Source organism: Pterocles gutturalis, unplaced genomic scaffold, assembly GCF_000699245.1.
Source record: "Pterocles gutturalis isolate BGI_N339 unplaced genomic scaffold, ASM69924v1 scaffold50623, whole genome shotgun sequence".
Classification (NCBI taxonomy): domain Eukaryota; kingdom Metazoa; phylum Chordata; class Aves; order Pterocliformes; family Pteroclidae; genus Pterocles; species Pterocles gutturalis.
In genome coordinates, this window is record NW_010124977.1 from 38,535 (window position 1) to 52,122 (window position 13,588).

At 39.3% G+C, this 13,588-nt stretch overlaps 1 protein-coding gene across 1 annotated transcript in view; it reads right to left on the reverse strand.

Annotated features, from left to right (window-relative positions):
* Positions 1-5,054: 5,054 nt before the first annotated feature.
* HSF2BP (heat shock transcription factor 2 binding protein) overlaps positions 5,055-13,588 on the reverse strand; it is a 30,792-nt gene continuing 22,258 nt past the window's right edge. Inside the window, 2 exon segments of the mRNA XM_010078384.1 lie at positions 5,055-5,263; positions 12,915-13,018. Coding sequence (XP_010076686.1) covers positions 5,055-5,263; positions 12,915-13,018 — 313 coding nt within the window.

Sequence of the window (13,588 nt, forward strand, 5' to 3'; positions counted from 1 at the left end):
ACATGTGGAACTACAATTTGGTCAAAGTCTTTTTAAGGTTTCCGACCGAGCAAGTTATAGGTTGTAAAGGTCATCATAAAGCACTGGAAAAGTTAAAATCAAGAGTTTTCTGATGACTTTTTATCAGCTGTAACTTGTAACTCATATATGAGAAGCAACTAGCTGTTGCAAAAGTTCCTGCACACAAATCAGGAAAATTACCTACAGAACAACACAGACACGGCCAGAGGCAGCTGCAAATTAGATGCTATGAAGGGAAGGGAAGGGGCAGCCATGCTTTGCATAGCCCTTAACTTGGGCATGCATTGGGCAGGGGTAGGACAAGAAACAGAGGTGCCTTATTCCGCAGTAAACCTCCTTTCTCCTCACTTCCAGCACCTTTGCAGGATTGGAAGCAGTAGAGGAGATGAATCAAACATTTGCAAGACTTGGAAAATCTTATCAGTTCTGAAGTCCAATTTGTGCTAATCAGCGCATATCACAAGTGCAATCGTTAAACCAAAGGAGCAGCTAAATGACTGGTGCACCAACCAGCTGAAATTGAATCATGAAAGTTCACTCGTGGCTGTAAGACCAAATCACCACCCTCTCCCATTCTTCTTCGGACTTACTTCCCTCTCTTACACAGCCATAATGGGATGATGTGTCTTGAACTCTAGGTCTGTCATGAGCCCTGGGAGTGGGCCAGTGTGCAGCCAAAAACACCAGCTTACCTCAGCACCTGGGCAGCTGGTTGCCACTCTCATCCAAGATCTGACAGACCCCCTTCAGAGATGCCAGGCCACTCATGCTGCTATGCCTGTCACCCAGAATGGGGCACAGAGCCACCGGGGAAGGTATGCCTTCAGGCTGGGCCTTACTTTCTTCTACTGAGGTTTTCCAGTTACTTTTCAGCCAGCTCACAGTCCAGGCCAAACATCAACCTAAGATATCGTGCAAAGAGCTGGTGGGGCAGTAGGTTACATAGCTAAATTTTTTAAGTTGCAGGAAATACATTTAGGGGATCCTCATTTACTTTTCCTCTGCATTTAATTGATCATCAGCATCAAATACCAAAAGCCAGTATTTCCCAGGAGTGTCAGCAAATTGACGTCATTTCAGCAGCTCTGTACGCAGTATATAAAACTGAAAGGAGTAAAGTTCAATTTTAAGTGTGCAGCTGATACTGTGAAGTAAACAGGCACTTTCTTCCAAGGACTTTTAAAACAGATTTTTCATCTTTTGAGATGGCTTAGCATAAGAGTCAAATTTTGCTTTCAGTATAAATTTGGAGTAACTCTAATAATCATCTCAAAGCAACACCAAACTCACTTTTCTTCTTCACTGAAACTCTGAGATTGTGCAACAAAGGAAAGGCGATGATGGAGTAACTCCGGACTTTGAACAGGGCTCATGAAACTAGGGCTTTGACTGTGTGAACTGCCCTTACTCCTGAAAGCTAGTAATGTGATTAATCAATTACTACATAGAATACCAAGCTTTTCAGCAGGGTGTGGAAAAAGCAACATTCTAAAGCTGATGCTTCCAAAGCATACACTGAACTCTTAATTTTAAACCATAAAACTTCCTAATGAATGGCCCACAGACTGAAGCAAAACTTTACAGCAAAGTACAACCAGAGATTTATAAAGCATATGTTAATCACTCTTTAATGGCAGCAGCACCACATAGTGCCCTATTGTGTTCTGTGTATCACCCATGTTCAACTTAATAAATAAAGCTTTGACACACTCTTCATCTTTTGAGCACCACCTGTTACTTAGAGACTTTCTTTTATTCATGAACTGTCAAAAAAACATGTGTTTCAAGGGAGGTCCACAGTTACCTAACAGCCTATTTTCTGGCATTAGCCACATGAAGACAAATTAAGACTTTAAACTCTCTTCTCCTCCAAACAGGGGTTTCTCAAGCTTATCAATAAATGAGATTCTAAAATGCTGTCTGCGAGCAATAGGGTAACCTGAAAACTTGCTCTGTATCTATTATTGCAAAGTAGACACCACAAGGTAGGATCCATCTCACCTCATTTTAGCCATTTGAACTAAACAGCCAATGGCATGAGACTCCCACCAATTTTAGCACAGAGAAAGAAACAGTAAAAGAAGGCATTGATGCCACTGATTGGAAATTCCAGATCGTTAGTTTATGACAAATAGGTCTGGGAGAATCCCACCCTGACACATCCAACAGTACGCATGGGGTATAGCAGAAACCTGTACGAAAAGCTGCAGGCTTCACTCCCACAGCAAAAAGGTTCAACTAATTGCAACACAGCCCTGGACCTGTACAGGAGCAGGAGGAGGGGGCTGGTCCATGGCTCCATGAAATGGGGAACTGGGGAACAAAGGAACCTGAAAAACAGCAAAAAGATATAACAGCTGATAATGCAATCTGCAACTAGCAAAGTCCAATTTATTTTACTAAAATATTTGAGTATGAGAAACCTTAATGAAATTTCAAACACTCTGAAATGTTAAGGGGTCAGGCTTATCCCTGGCTTCTATCTACTCGCCTTACTTCAGCACAATTTGACTCCAGTGACTTTTTTTTTCAAACCAAAGAGTATTATCAATTTCTTTCCCTGTGATAACAAGTTCCCCTCAAATGTTTTTCCTTTTCCATAAATTCAAATGCAGATTTTAAACTCGAGTGTAAATGGCAAACATCTAGACACAGTAAATTTAGGGAAAACATAAGACTTTCCTAGAGGCCTGTTTGTCACAAGTTCTCTCTGACGCTTCTGGTATTTTTGGTCTCTGGTATTTTTGAAGATACACTGTGTTTCACAGATGGGGTGACATTTTCTTATTTATCAATCTTGCATTATGAAACACTTATTGCAGAAAAAAAGACTTTCTCAAGGTAGGTGGATCATTGATGGCTTAATTCTGAAGAAACAGTCCTGGTGAGCTACACCTGAAAATAAAGTCATCTGGGAGATATTAAAAGATTTATCATCAGATTTGAGCAGCTTGCTGGGGAAAAGCTGTAGTGTCTGGAATCATCTATTTTAACATAGCTTTTAAGTGCTGAGCATGCCAGTGGACACACAATTAAAATGAACACTCCTGAGTGTTTTGTTTTCTGATTTCATAGGGAAATGAGGTGCAATTGCATTGCCAGTCCCTCTCATGTCATTGAATCTGTCAGCTCCCACCAAACTTGCCAGAGGGAGAAGGCTTCTCAAAGACAATTAAGCTGCCTCAAGCTCCATGGCCAGCTAGGCTAACAGCAGAAAAGACCTCAATTGCCTTTATGAGGGCAAAGCTGGAAGAGTGGTGTACACCCTGCTTGACAACAACTAACCAGCCTACCGCCACAGCTTATTAACCTGGCCACAAGCATCCGTGTCACCCGCAGCTTGTGCTCTCCATGATTCCCTTGGATGGACTTGGTTTCAGGGGGGAGGGCTGGGAAGGACAGGGAAATTTTCCAGAAGTATCTCAAATCCACAGGACATGAGGTTTCACTGGCTCTTCTGCTCACAGAACTACTTCTTCTGTTATTTACTGGCTTCCAAAAGTTTGATGAAAGACCTTCATGAGCAGATACCAATTAAAAGGAAAGTGGATGCCCTTTAGTATTTCTTAAAATTGAAAGTTTTCATGAGTTGATATTCCAGGAAATTACTGATTATCATTTTGATCCCTTTAGGATTAAACTCTAGGAGGTTTAACTAGGATAGCAAGATAAGAAAACAAATCCAAAGCAAGCATGCCTTAGAGAAGATTTAAAACCTTAAAAAAATCTGCACTTTGTAAGTTCAATGTAGTGTTGAAATAGACACAGCAGAACCCCATGCAACCCTTTCATGTATGTGAGATCTGTATCTTAATCTTCATTTTAGACATTTGAGCCAATTATTTCAAGTCATTTTAAGATGATTTATTAAATTTCTAACTCCGAACATTCATCATTCTGCAAACAGCCTAATGGGAGATGACCTATACCTTAACTTGGACATTTCACAATGGTCTTCCTCTAAAACTGTCTGCCAATCATAATAATTAAATCCTGTGAAGTGTACTTCATGTTTTCTATACACCTGGATTAAAAGTCCACATTATAATTTGTTAATACGTTGGGTTCACAGCTGAGGTACCATAACTTCAGTATGGAAAAAGTTGCTACCACAGCATTCCATTTCTCATTTGCTATTCCTTTGAATAGCATCACCTAACTGTCTGTGTTTCTGTCATCACAGAAATTGATGCTATTTTTCTCTTTAAAAAGTGTAAATTCTACCACTACAAAGTACACAAATGTTTGTATTTACCACTGAGGTAAGCAAGCTGTACACAGAATCTCTAACAAACACCACAGTTGTGAGGGAATGCAATGCTGCTCACAACAGAGCAGCGGTTCATTTTAGCTTCTTCAGCACACAGCTAGGTGCTACGGACAACAGGAATTCATTTCCTTTTCTCAGGGCTTTTGAAAAAAACAATTACTCAGTTTCTAGTATGCCTGGTAGCCACAGACCAGGTCAACTTGCAGTTTGGGTGAATCTGAATGCAAATTTTAAAAGCAGAATCCATGAGACACTACAGAATTTAAGTTTTCCTTTATTAGAATAGGAAAAGAGAGGTGAGAAATAACAATAGAACTGGAACTTGGGATGCATTCTGACACACAAGAGTTATGAAAAGCAACAAAGTTTTCCTTCCAGTAAAATAATTCTTAACGATGGACCAAAAGGATTATTTATCACTGCAATAAACTATGTTATCAATGAATGAGATGACTAACTTACTCCCTATATATATGGTAAATAAACAATAGAACCTGGATTGTTTTGGAAACCGATTATCAACAAAATCCCACTCAAATAAATTAAGTCTGTTCCATCTCTACCAGATCACCTAAGATTATATTTGGGCAGCTAAAACCCAACACGTTTTCCCAAGTATTATTTTAGTTGAGTTGCCTAATTTCTGAAAAGGATTTTGTCAGAAGAACTTATGCAGAGGATTTTTCAGTCAAGTTCATCTCCAACAACTCTTGCAGCATAAAAATATAGGAAAGACGTAAGCAGTTGGTGTCATAGAGCTCTTCTATGCTTCATACTCAAGTATTTTAAGATCTTCAAGTAGTTCTTTTGCAAGTGCTTGCAGATCTGCATTGCGGCTCTTTGACAGTGCAATGATACGCTGAAACGGCAAAGTATCACGCATCTCAGAGGCTGTCTTGGCTAATACTTCTGGCTCCAGAATCACAGACTGGAGGAGCCGCAGAGCATGAAGACAAACTTCTGTATCTGGATCTAAAAGTGTGGGAAGAAAAAATCCAGTACTTATTAGAAGCGAGTCCAAAAAAGCAGCATTAAAGCTCTACAATGCCATTCCTCAGGACCTACCAGGCAGACAGGGAATAACTGAAGTTTCATAATTCGCAGCTGCCATTTGGTGGTAGCTGGCAGGCTCTAGTAGGAACCTGAAAACATCTCTGACCTCCTCAGCAGCTTCTGGTCAGCAGTGTTTAAGAGGGAGAGATAACCAGGAACCTTTCCCTTGTTTTTCAAATGTTGAAATGCTATAAATCAGGGAATTTATCAACTTGAATTTATCTAGTCAGTAGCCAAGATGTACTGTTGGATGCAATCTGATTTAAGAGCAGAACAAGCTATATCCCATGACTATTCTGATTTAAAAAACAAACAGACAAACTAATCAAATCTGCAGTAAATCACCAGGCTTTTCTTCAATTTCTTCTTATGCAAGCCTTCAGATTTCTTCAAAGCTTAATAAAATATTAATCTTTATAAAGCTTTCTGTTAACATTGTATCAGCCTTCCAAGTGTTTAATTCAGTCTACACAAAATTGAAATGGGTACTGAAGCTAAGCACTGCTGCTTAGGAATGCATCAGAGAAATGTAGGAAAGACCTTTGACTGACTTAAGCTAGGAAGACACATAACAACCCTACTGTTAAGAACACAGGATGCATTTTTAATTACTGAAACATTAGGAGCATTATATTTTAATTGCTCACAACAGCCACTTGCATTTATTTGTTTATAGCTTTACCAAAAGCATCTGGTAGAAAGCCCAATTTTTGCACTTCTCTATTCTGCATACTCCAAATGAAAATGTATAATATATTTTTATGGCTGAAGTAGGTATTTGTTCTATGTGCCATGCATTTTTTATGTGCTTGTCATTAGCATACCTAGTTTTCATCAAGCTTTTAATAAAGAATTGTGCAGAAACGTTGAGAAAAATTAATTCACATTACTTTGCGCACAAAATCACCACAGAGACCAAAATCTAACTGAAGGAGCATAAATGCAGTGCAGTGATAAACCACACTGTACTGAGTTTGAAGCACACATTTGGTGGGCTGAGGCAAGTTCTTTCAATTCCTGGCTCATTTAATACCTAACACTGGTGACCCGAAAATCGACTAAGGAGAATTATTCATTAAAGCATAAGGGGAAATGTTGAAAGCACCCAGGGGAGAAAACAGAATGTGATGGACAGTGAAGAAGACTATTTTCACTAAGCATGAAATGGAAACCAACCAGGAATTTTTAAGTAATTCCCATCAGCACATGGCTGATGTACAATATTAAAGACTGTGTCATCTGATCTACACCCTCAAGCCATGCACTCTCTCTTCCCCATTTTCCATCATAAATGAGATATGTAGGTCTTTTCTACCATATCTTCTTCCCCATTAAAAGTGTAAACTTCTTAAGAAAGGAATTCTACTTTCTTCTGGGAAACTAGCAGACTGGGGTATAATCTGAAGACACAGGAATTGTCCAAAACCAAACAATAACATGCATTTTATGATTTTTTGTGCAACAAGGATCTTAGCTATTTGCCATACTGGATAACTTTAGACATTCAAATCAGCATTAAAAAGACCACAACACTTAGTGCTGAACATCCCACAGAAGTGGCCATACTCATAGGACAGCCACTCCTATTGCTGCTACCTGGGCTGAAGGCTCTAAGGAGTTTCTTTCCATCACCATGTCCAGCAGTACCTGCAGGTACAATTTTCTAAGTGATGACCAGTCATAACTCATGGAGAAACACTGCAACTCAGCCTCACAGACAGCAAGGCTTTATGTCCAATTTCTTGGGCAGCAGTGCTTCAGTGAATCCTTTCGAAAGAACTTGGGTGCAACTTTTGGGTTTCAGATTTGTTCTGACCTTATCAAAATATGACTAAAAGCCTTGAATTCATCCTTTCATTCCTTCCATTTTTGTCTTCATATGTGCCAGGTTTTTTTCAAATTCCTAGGTTTTTTGCCAGATATAGTGTTTAAACTCTGCACATATCACCTGTACCCTTTCTCTGTACTTTGTATTATTCTACACTTATTTACTGGAAATAGATAGGAGCAACAAACGATAACCCAAATAGATAAGAAGAAGGAACCTTTTGGGAGTGAAATCTATGGAGTTCATTACAATCTTCCTCCGTGTGACATTATTCCTCCATGAAATAAAGCCATTAATACTTTTAATGGCTTGCAGTACTGCTGGGAAGCTTCATATATGTAAGATGTTTCAAATCCCTGGAGGAAAAGTGCTTTGTTATTAATACTGTTACAGATATCTATGTTACTATTATCTGCAAGTGTTTAAAGGCTGTAGAAAGTAAAGAACTGATCGGGGAATAAGTGTTAGCAGGGGAGCTAACAAAATTAGGATCTGTAGGAGATGAGGAAATGATTTCCAGCTTGACGAGCAAGAGCATTTTCCAGTAAGAACAAAGAGATTCTAGGAAGAATCTCCAGCAGCAGCCAGGGAAGCTCTACGGCTTGAGTCAGTCAAATGAAGAACAGATTAGGCATTCAGGCATACTGCGAAGGAAGGAAATGATCCTGCACCAGAATATGACTTAATACGCATTTAACCTCTGATTGCCATTGTTTTGCATGTATTCTGAGATGCTTCGAGCTAAATAAATACATATGCCTTAAAATATACTCCCTTAGGATTACATGCGGTTTTGAGAATACTACTTATTAGGGATAATCATGTTTTCTAAGAGGATTTAAAAAATAAAAATACCCTGGAAGTCTTTCTCTTGTCTCTCCAACATCGGTAGGGATTTTTTCCCAAAACCCTGTCTAAAGAATGCATAGAAGGAATGTAAGGAATCTTCATTATTCAGCATTATATTTACTTCAATAGCTTCCAGATTTAGCCATTTCTAAACTAGCTGAGTAACATTTTGTTTGTACAAGATCGAAAAAATCCTTTAGCTGTAACAAATCACTGCATCATATCCTCCCAACAACTAGCACACACATCTCTTCAACTAAAATTTCAACACTACAATCAGTATTTCTGGGGAACAGGGGAAGAAATCAAGCTGATTGCCTCAGTCAGGGATCACAAGCCTAGCGTAAGTCTACCACTGTCATAAAATGTTGATGCAATTTTAACAAGGTATTTAAACTGCTGGAGTTTGCTGACGTTCTGCTAGCTGCCAGCACTACAGTTTGATGTCACTAGCTTTCAGTCACTGACAAAAGCAACTGATAATGCGGACAGATTTTAGTCACATCTGTCATTAACACCATGCTCTCAGCTGAACTGTTCCCTACAGCACGGTTTAAGTAAATGCATTACATCAATGCTAAACAGCTTATCTACAATTTGCTCCAAGTTGTGTGAACTCAGTTTACACGTGCCCATACCATTCCCTGGCCACCTGAATAAAAGATTTATTACCAGCAAGCTGTTTACAGCCATGTGTACGTACAAGAGCAGTTACAAGAGCAGTATTTCAAAAGCTTCCCACCGCTGTCGTAAATGCCATTCAATTCAATTACTGTCTCATTGTAGCATGAAGGGGTGACCTGCCATGCCCCCTTTCCTTTTTATGAACCCATCAGACTACCTACATTCACAGCATGCCTAACGGAGAGAGCTAGGGTCACAGCTTGCTCCACGTAAGATATCTTTGCATTGCCAGTACTGGCAGAGCTGAGCCAGTATCTGCAGTACAAGAGTTTTCCGGACATTTTCGTAACACTGACGGGACTGAGGAGGCAAGAAGTGTTGCAATGAAGACACCATGTGGGGAAGGAGCAGGGAGAACACCATGGCAGAAAAAAAGACTGAGCTTTGCTGCTGCAATTCCTATAGATGCAAATACACTTTTTCTCTGCAACACAGTTGCCTCAACTTCTGTATAACAGCTGGGTTTGCTTCAGTCTCCTCCCTGGCCAGGTGACTGCTCTCACTATCAGGCATGGGAGTTCAGCTGACCAGACTTCCATGCTCTCCTACAAACACGTTTGTCACTCTTATCCTTGAGAGAGACTCCCAAGGTCCAAATGGAAGCAGCAATTCATTCCTGATTTGCCTGACTGCTACTTAAGGGCTGCAAGTGAAAAGGGGCTTGCACAAATGTCCCTCTGCAGCCGGCAGATTTGTGGGTGAGCTGTCAGATACGCTGTCCAGCTCCCATCCACCCTGGCTTGGGCTTCTGAGGAGTCCCACAGTAGCTACTGAACAAGAGTAACAATGTAAGAACAAACCAATGCTTTACAGTGACAGATGAATTTACCAGTTAAGGTTTCTTACATATATTGACAAAAGGAGAAACACTGTGCCACTCAGGAGATTTTCAGTCTGCATGAGTCTGCTGTTAGGCAGGGAGAGGACCTAGTCAAGAAACTCCTCCTCAGCTGGCAAGGACAGACACACAGCAAGCATCATTTGCAGCAGCCGCTTAGAGAGAGTACAGAAAAGGGAAAGCATTCAGTGAGACTTCCCCTGGCCACTCTTCCAGCCTCTCAGCTAACTGTGGTTCAGGGACTTTGCGTTTGAGCTGATATCTTTGCATTTAAGAAAACGAATGTGGTCTTAAAGGGCAAGAAGGGCAATCCTCTTTTTAAGACTAGTTTCATAGTCTGAAAACTATGAAACTGTTGAGCACTTGAAAGACTGGTAACTGAGGTTTTGATTTACGAACCAAAATTTGTTTCAATACAGACTTCAGTTTATAAATAGGGGGGGCTCTGTTTGTCCGGATGTCTTTTAAATAACACACTGACATGCAAATAACCTGAATTTTCAAGAACTCTCACAGCCATACCCAATCCAGACAGAAAAGCAAGGCACTGGAAACCTTCAGGGTTAGTCATAAAAAGCAAATATTGAAGGTTGAAGGCATCATTAACAAAATAAGAATGTGCTTCATAAAGGCATTTATAACAGAGACCATCATTTGCAAAGAATTTGGATAAACACAAGGTTAGATTTCCTCACGGAACTGTCGTGGAGGAAACTGAAGGGCAAGATCTAAAATTAGTCATACTTCTCTTGTTGTCTTTTGTTTAATGAAGTACCTGGAGCAATTTCCCAGCTATAGATGAAAAAGGTCACTGACATATACTCTCTGAATTCCACACTTTCTCATGTATCCAAGGAGAGCAATTTTTTTAACTGCATTCACAGAAAAGTGTGAAAAACCAAAATAAAGATATAGGATAGTAAAAAAAAAATAAAAATAACCAGAGAAGAGCCCAGATCCTTTTTCTCCAACACCCATTTGTTGGCAGATGTTCTGTATGATCAAAAATGTAAACCATACATCTATTCTTTATTATTAATACCTGAGTTGACTGTATCTTCTTATTCTTCAGAAGACGCCTGGCAAAGAAAAGTCCCAGTCTACCTCTTTAGGATTCATAGAATAAAAGTCTTATTGCATCTATAGATGTAAAGCATCAGAAAAAATATTGACAAATCTCAGGTGGATTTCTCCCCAGAATTATGTAACTTCTTTTTCTATTGCTGGGACAGGGCATCTTTAAATCTGAAAGTTACGTGAAACCATTAGCCAAGACATCAACACCAGGACAGCAGCTGATGGAGAAAACTAAATCTGCCTATCTGCTCCAAGAAGGGAACAGCTGCTCTGCAAACAAATGGCACTCCACAAGAAGAGAAATCTACTGATCCCACAAGCTGCTCCACAGACAAAAATCTGACTCATCATTCATGTGTTTTATGCCGGCACCAGGCTGGGAAGGTGCAGGTAGGTGTAGCTGATACCTATGCAAGAATACAACAGCTACGTAAGCTATCAGAGTACATTCTTCAGTGTTGCTTATTAAAGGGTGTCCGTCTTTTAGACAGTATTTAAAAAAGCAGAAAAAGAAGAAGAAAAAAAAAAGCCTATCTCATAAAGTGCTAAAACTACAGAGATCTGCATTACTTACAAAAAGTGTGTCAAACATTTGGGTTTTTCCTATTATCAGTATAGCCTCCAGCATAAAGAGCTATTAAGAATTCTTGTTAGTGAGTGTGAAGTCATACCAGCTCATCCAAATTTTCCAAAGACAGTAGGACAGACAAACTCAGTTTGCTGTTAACATTCTTACTCCACTAAAAAACTTTATTAGATTTTTCCTTGTTTCTCTTCCAATCTGTGTATTCAATATCAAGGCACATTGCTGTCTCTTCAAAAAGGCTGCTAGCAACCTGAAACAAATCCCTCTTTGCTTCAGATACAACAAAGGGGAATAAAGAAAACCAAGTTAATGATTTGCTCTCTTCACTTAATGGTAAGGACATTCTTCTTAAGGGGACAAGAAGACTGGGCAGAGACTGAGAATACAGAGAAGGAATTTGAGGGATTTATCAGCTGCATACAAGCCAGTGGGAGAAAAACGGCCTTGATGTATAGGCTGGGGTCACAGACACTTGTAGATTGATGATGGAAAAGCAAACAAGATGATTCTCTGAAAATAAAAAAAAAGTCAGAGGATTATTTCTGTGGCCTCTCTTAGTGGGAATGCTGATAAAAGCTTACAAACTGTGGAAAGCTGAATCATCTCATATGCCTTAATCAAAACACTCTTTGATGAAGCTTCCTGCAGGAAGGCAGGAAGGCGGCATATACAGGATACCCTGCCAGCTCTACTCTTGCATAGGAAAAAAAAAAACATTAAGACCTTATGCTGTAACAGCTCCAGGTGTTTATACGCTGAATCACGGCTAGCAGAAGCTGAAGATGCTGGCCACCAAAACCAAAGAAGAGCAAGACTGGGAGGAAGCTACTGAGTTTTGCAAGTTGAAGAGTTTACAGATAGATTAAATGTAGAGAAAACTACAGAGATCTCATACAAAATGATGGAAACAAAATCTCGTCTTGGATCTGAACCTCTCATCTGGTATACAAACTAGTCAGCCCTCTCCCTTGACAGTAAGCAGATTTCATCCAAAGCCAGAAATCTGAACCAGCAGATGTGGTTTATCTGAGAATCTTCTTCCTTTGCTGTAACTGGAGAACTTTATTATCAAAACCTGAAAGAATTAGCCATGCCTGTCCTTCTTTCTACAACTCAGCCATACATAATTAACACTTTCGAAATGCAGAGTAGCCTTTCCATTTCTTATTCCAATTAGCAGATGCAAATTAACTGTAACTGTGCCACTTTTTATCCTCTTATGTGACACCTAGGAGCCTTCTTCAAACAATAGACTGCATCAAACAATTAGCTGCTTTGTTTTATCACAAGATTTAGAAGGGCACATTTGGGAACTCAGGGTTTTTTAGGGTAGGTTTGGTTTTTTTTTTCCTACAAAATATATACAGTTTATGTATATATTAGCCAAACAAAGTAAAAGGAAAATCTGGACTAACATATGTTAAATTTCTAAGCACAGAATCAAGGACTGTGTATAAAGAATTCCGTAAGAATATGATTTTTCTCAAACTACATTTAAATAACTATAAAATGGGTGTTTTCCAACACTCTTACAAGGATTATTCACTTTTCTGAGGTCTCAGAAGAGCAAGTTTATGGGATTGCAAAGCAGTAAATTATTTGGTGAAAAATGTGAGTACCTACATTTTCTGTAAAATAGCTGAGGGAACTGTGAGCTATACAAATAGTTTCCCAAGTCACAAATTACAAGGTTCTTAGAGCAACTTACCATTCAATAGCCACCAAAGCAAAGGAATAAAACCTGGATTTTCAGTGATGTACTTCAAGCCTTTCAAGTTGATACTGACATTGTAAAGCGATATTAGCATTAGCCTAGAATTGAAAGAAAAAAGATGTAATGTCCTTTGATATCTCTGCATGTTTTAGCATCTTTTGGTATTTATGCCAAGGATGTGCTGAAGCAGAAGCCTATACTAATAATTTATATTTTGAAAAAAAAGACAAATCTCAAATTATATATAAGCAATGTTGTGCAAAACCTTGTTTCTACTGTTAAATCACGTATTTCAAACACATGGAAAAATATCCTATGTGACAGTAAGAAAGTCTCATCAAACTCCATCAGACTTATTACTTAGCTTTATATGACCATACAAGCGATACAACAGAGCTTTCATGGTGACGATCCCCACTGGGCAAACGATCAACTGAAATAAGCTGTTTGCCCTGAGAAATAAAAGGGCCACAAGGAAACAGAAAGTAAGACTGTGTACCGAGTACTAAAAACAACGTCAAAGGAAGTCTCTGCTCCATTGGTTTTGCAACATCGGCCTTTCTGTACACTGACCCTCCAGTCAGCTGAAACACAGACACATCACTTATGCCATCCTCTCTCAAGCATTCTCCTGTTCCTCCCACAAATGGGAGTAGATGCAATATAAA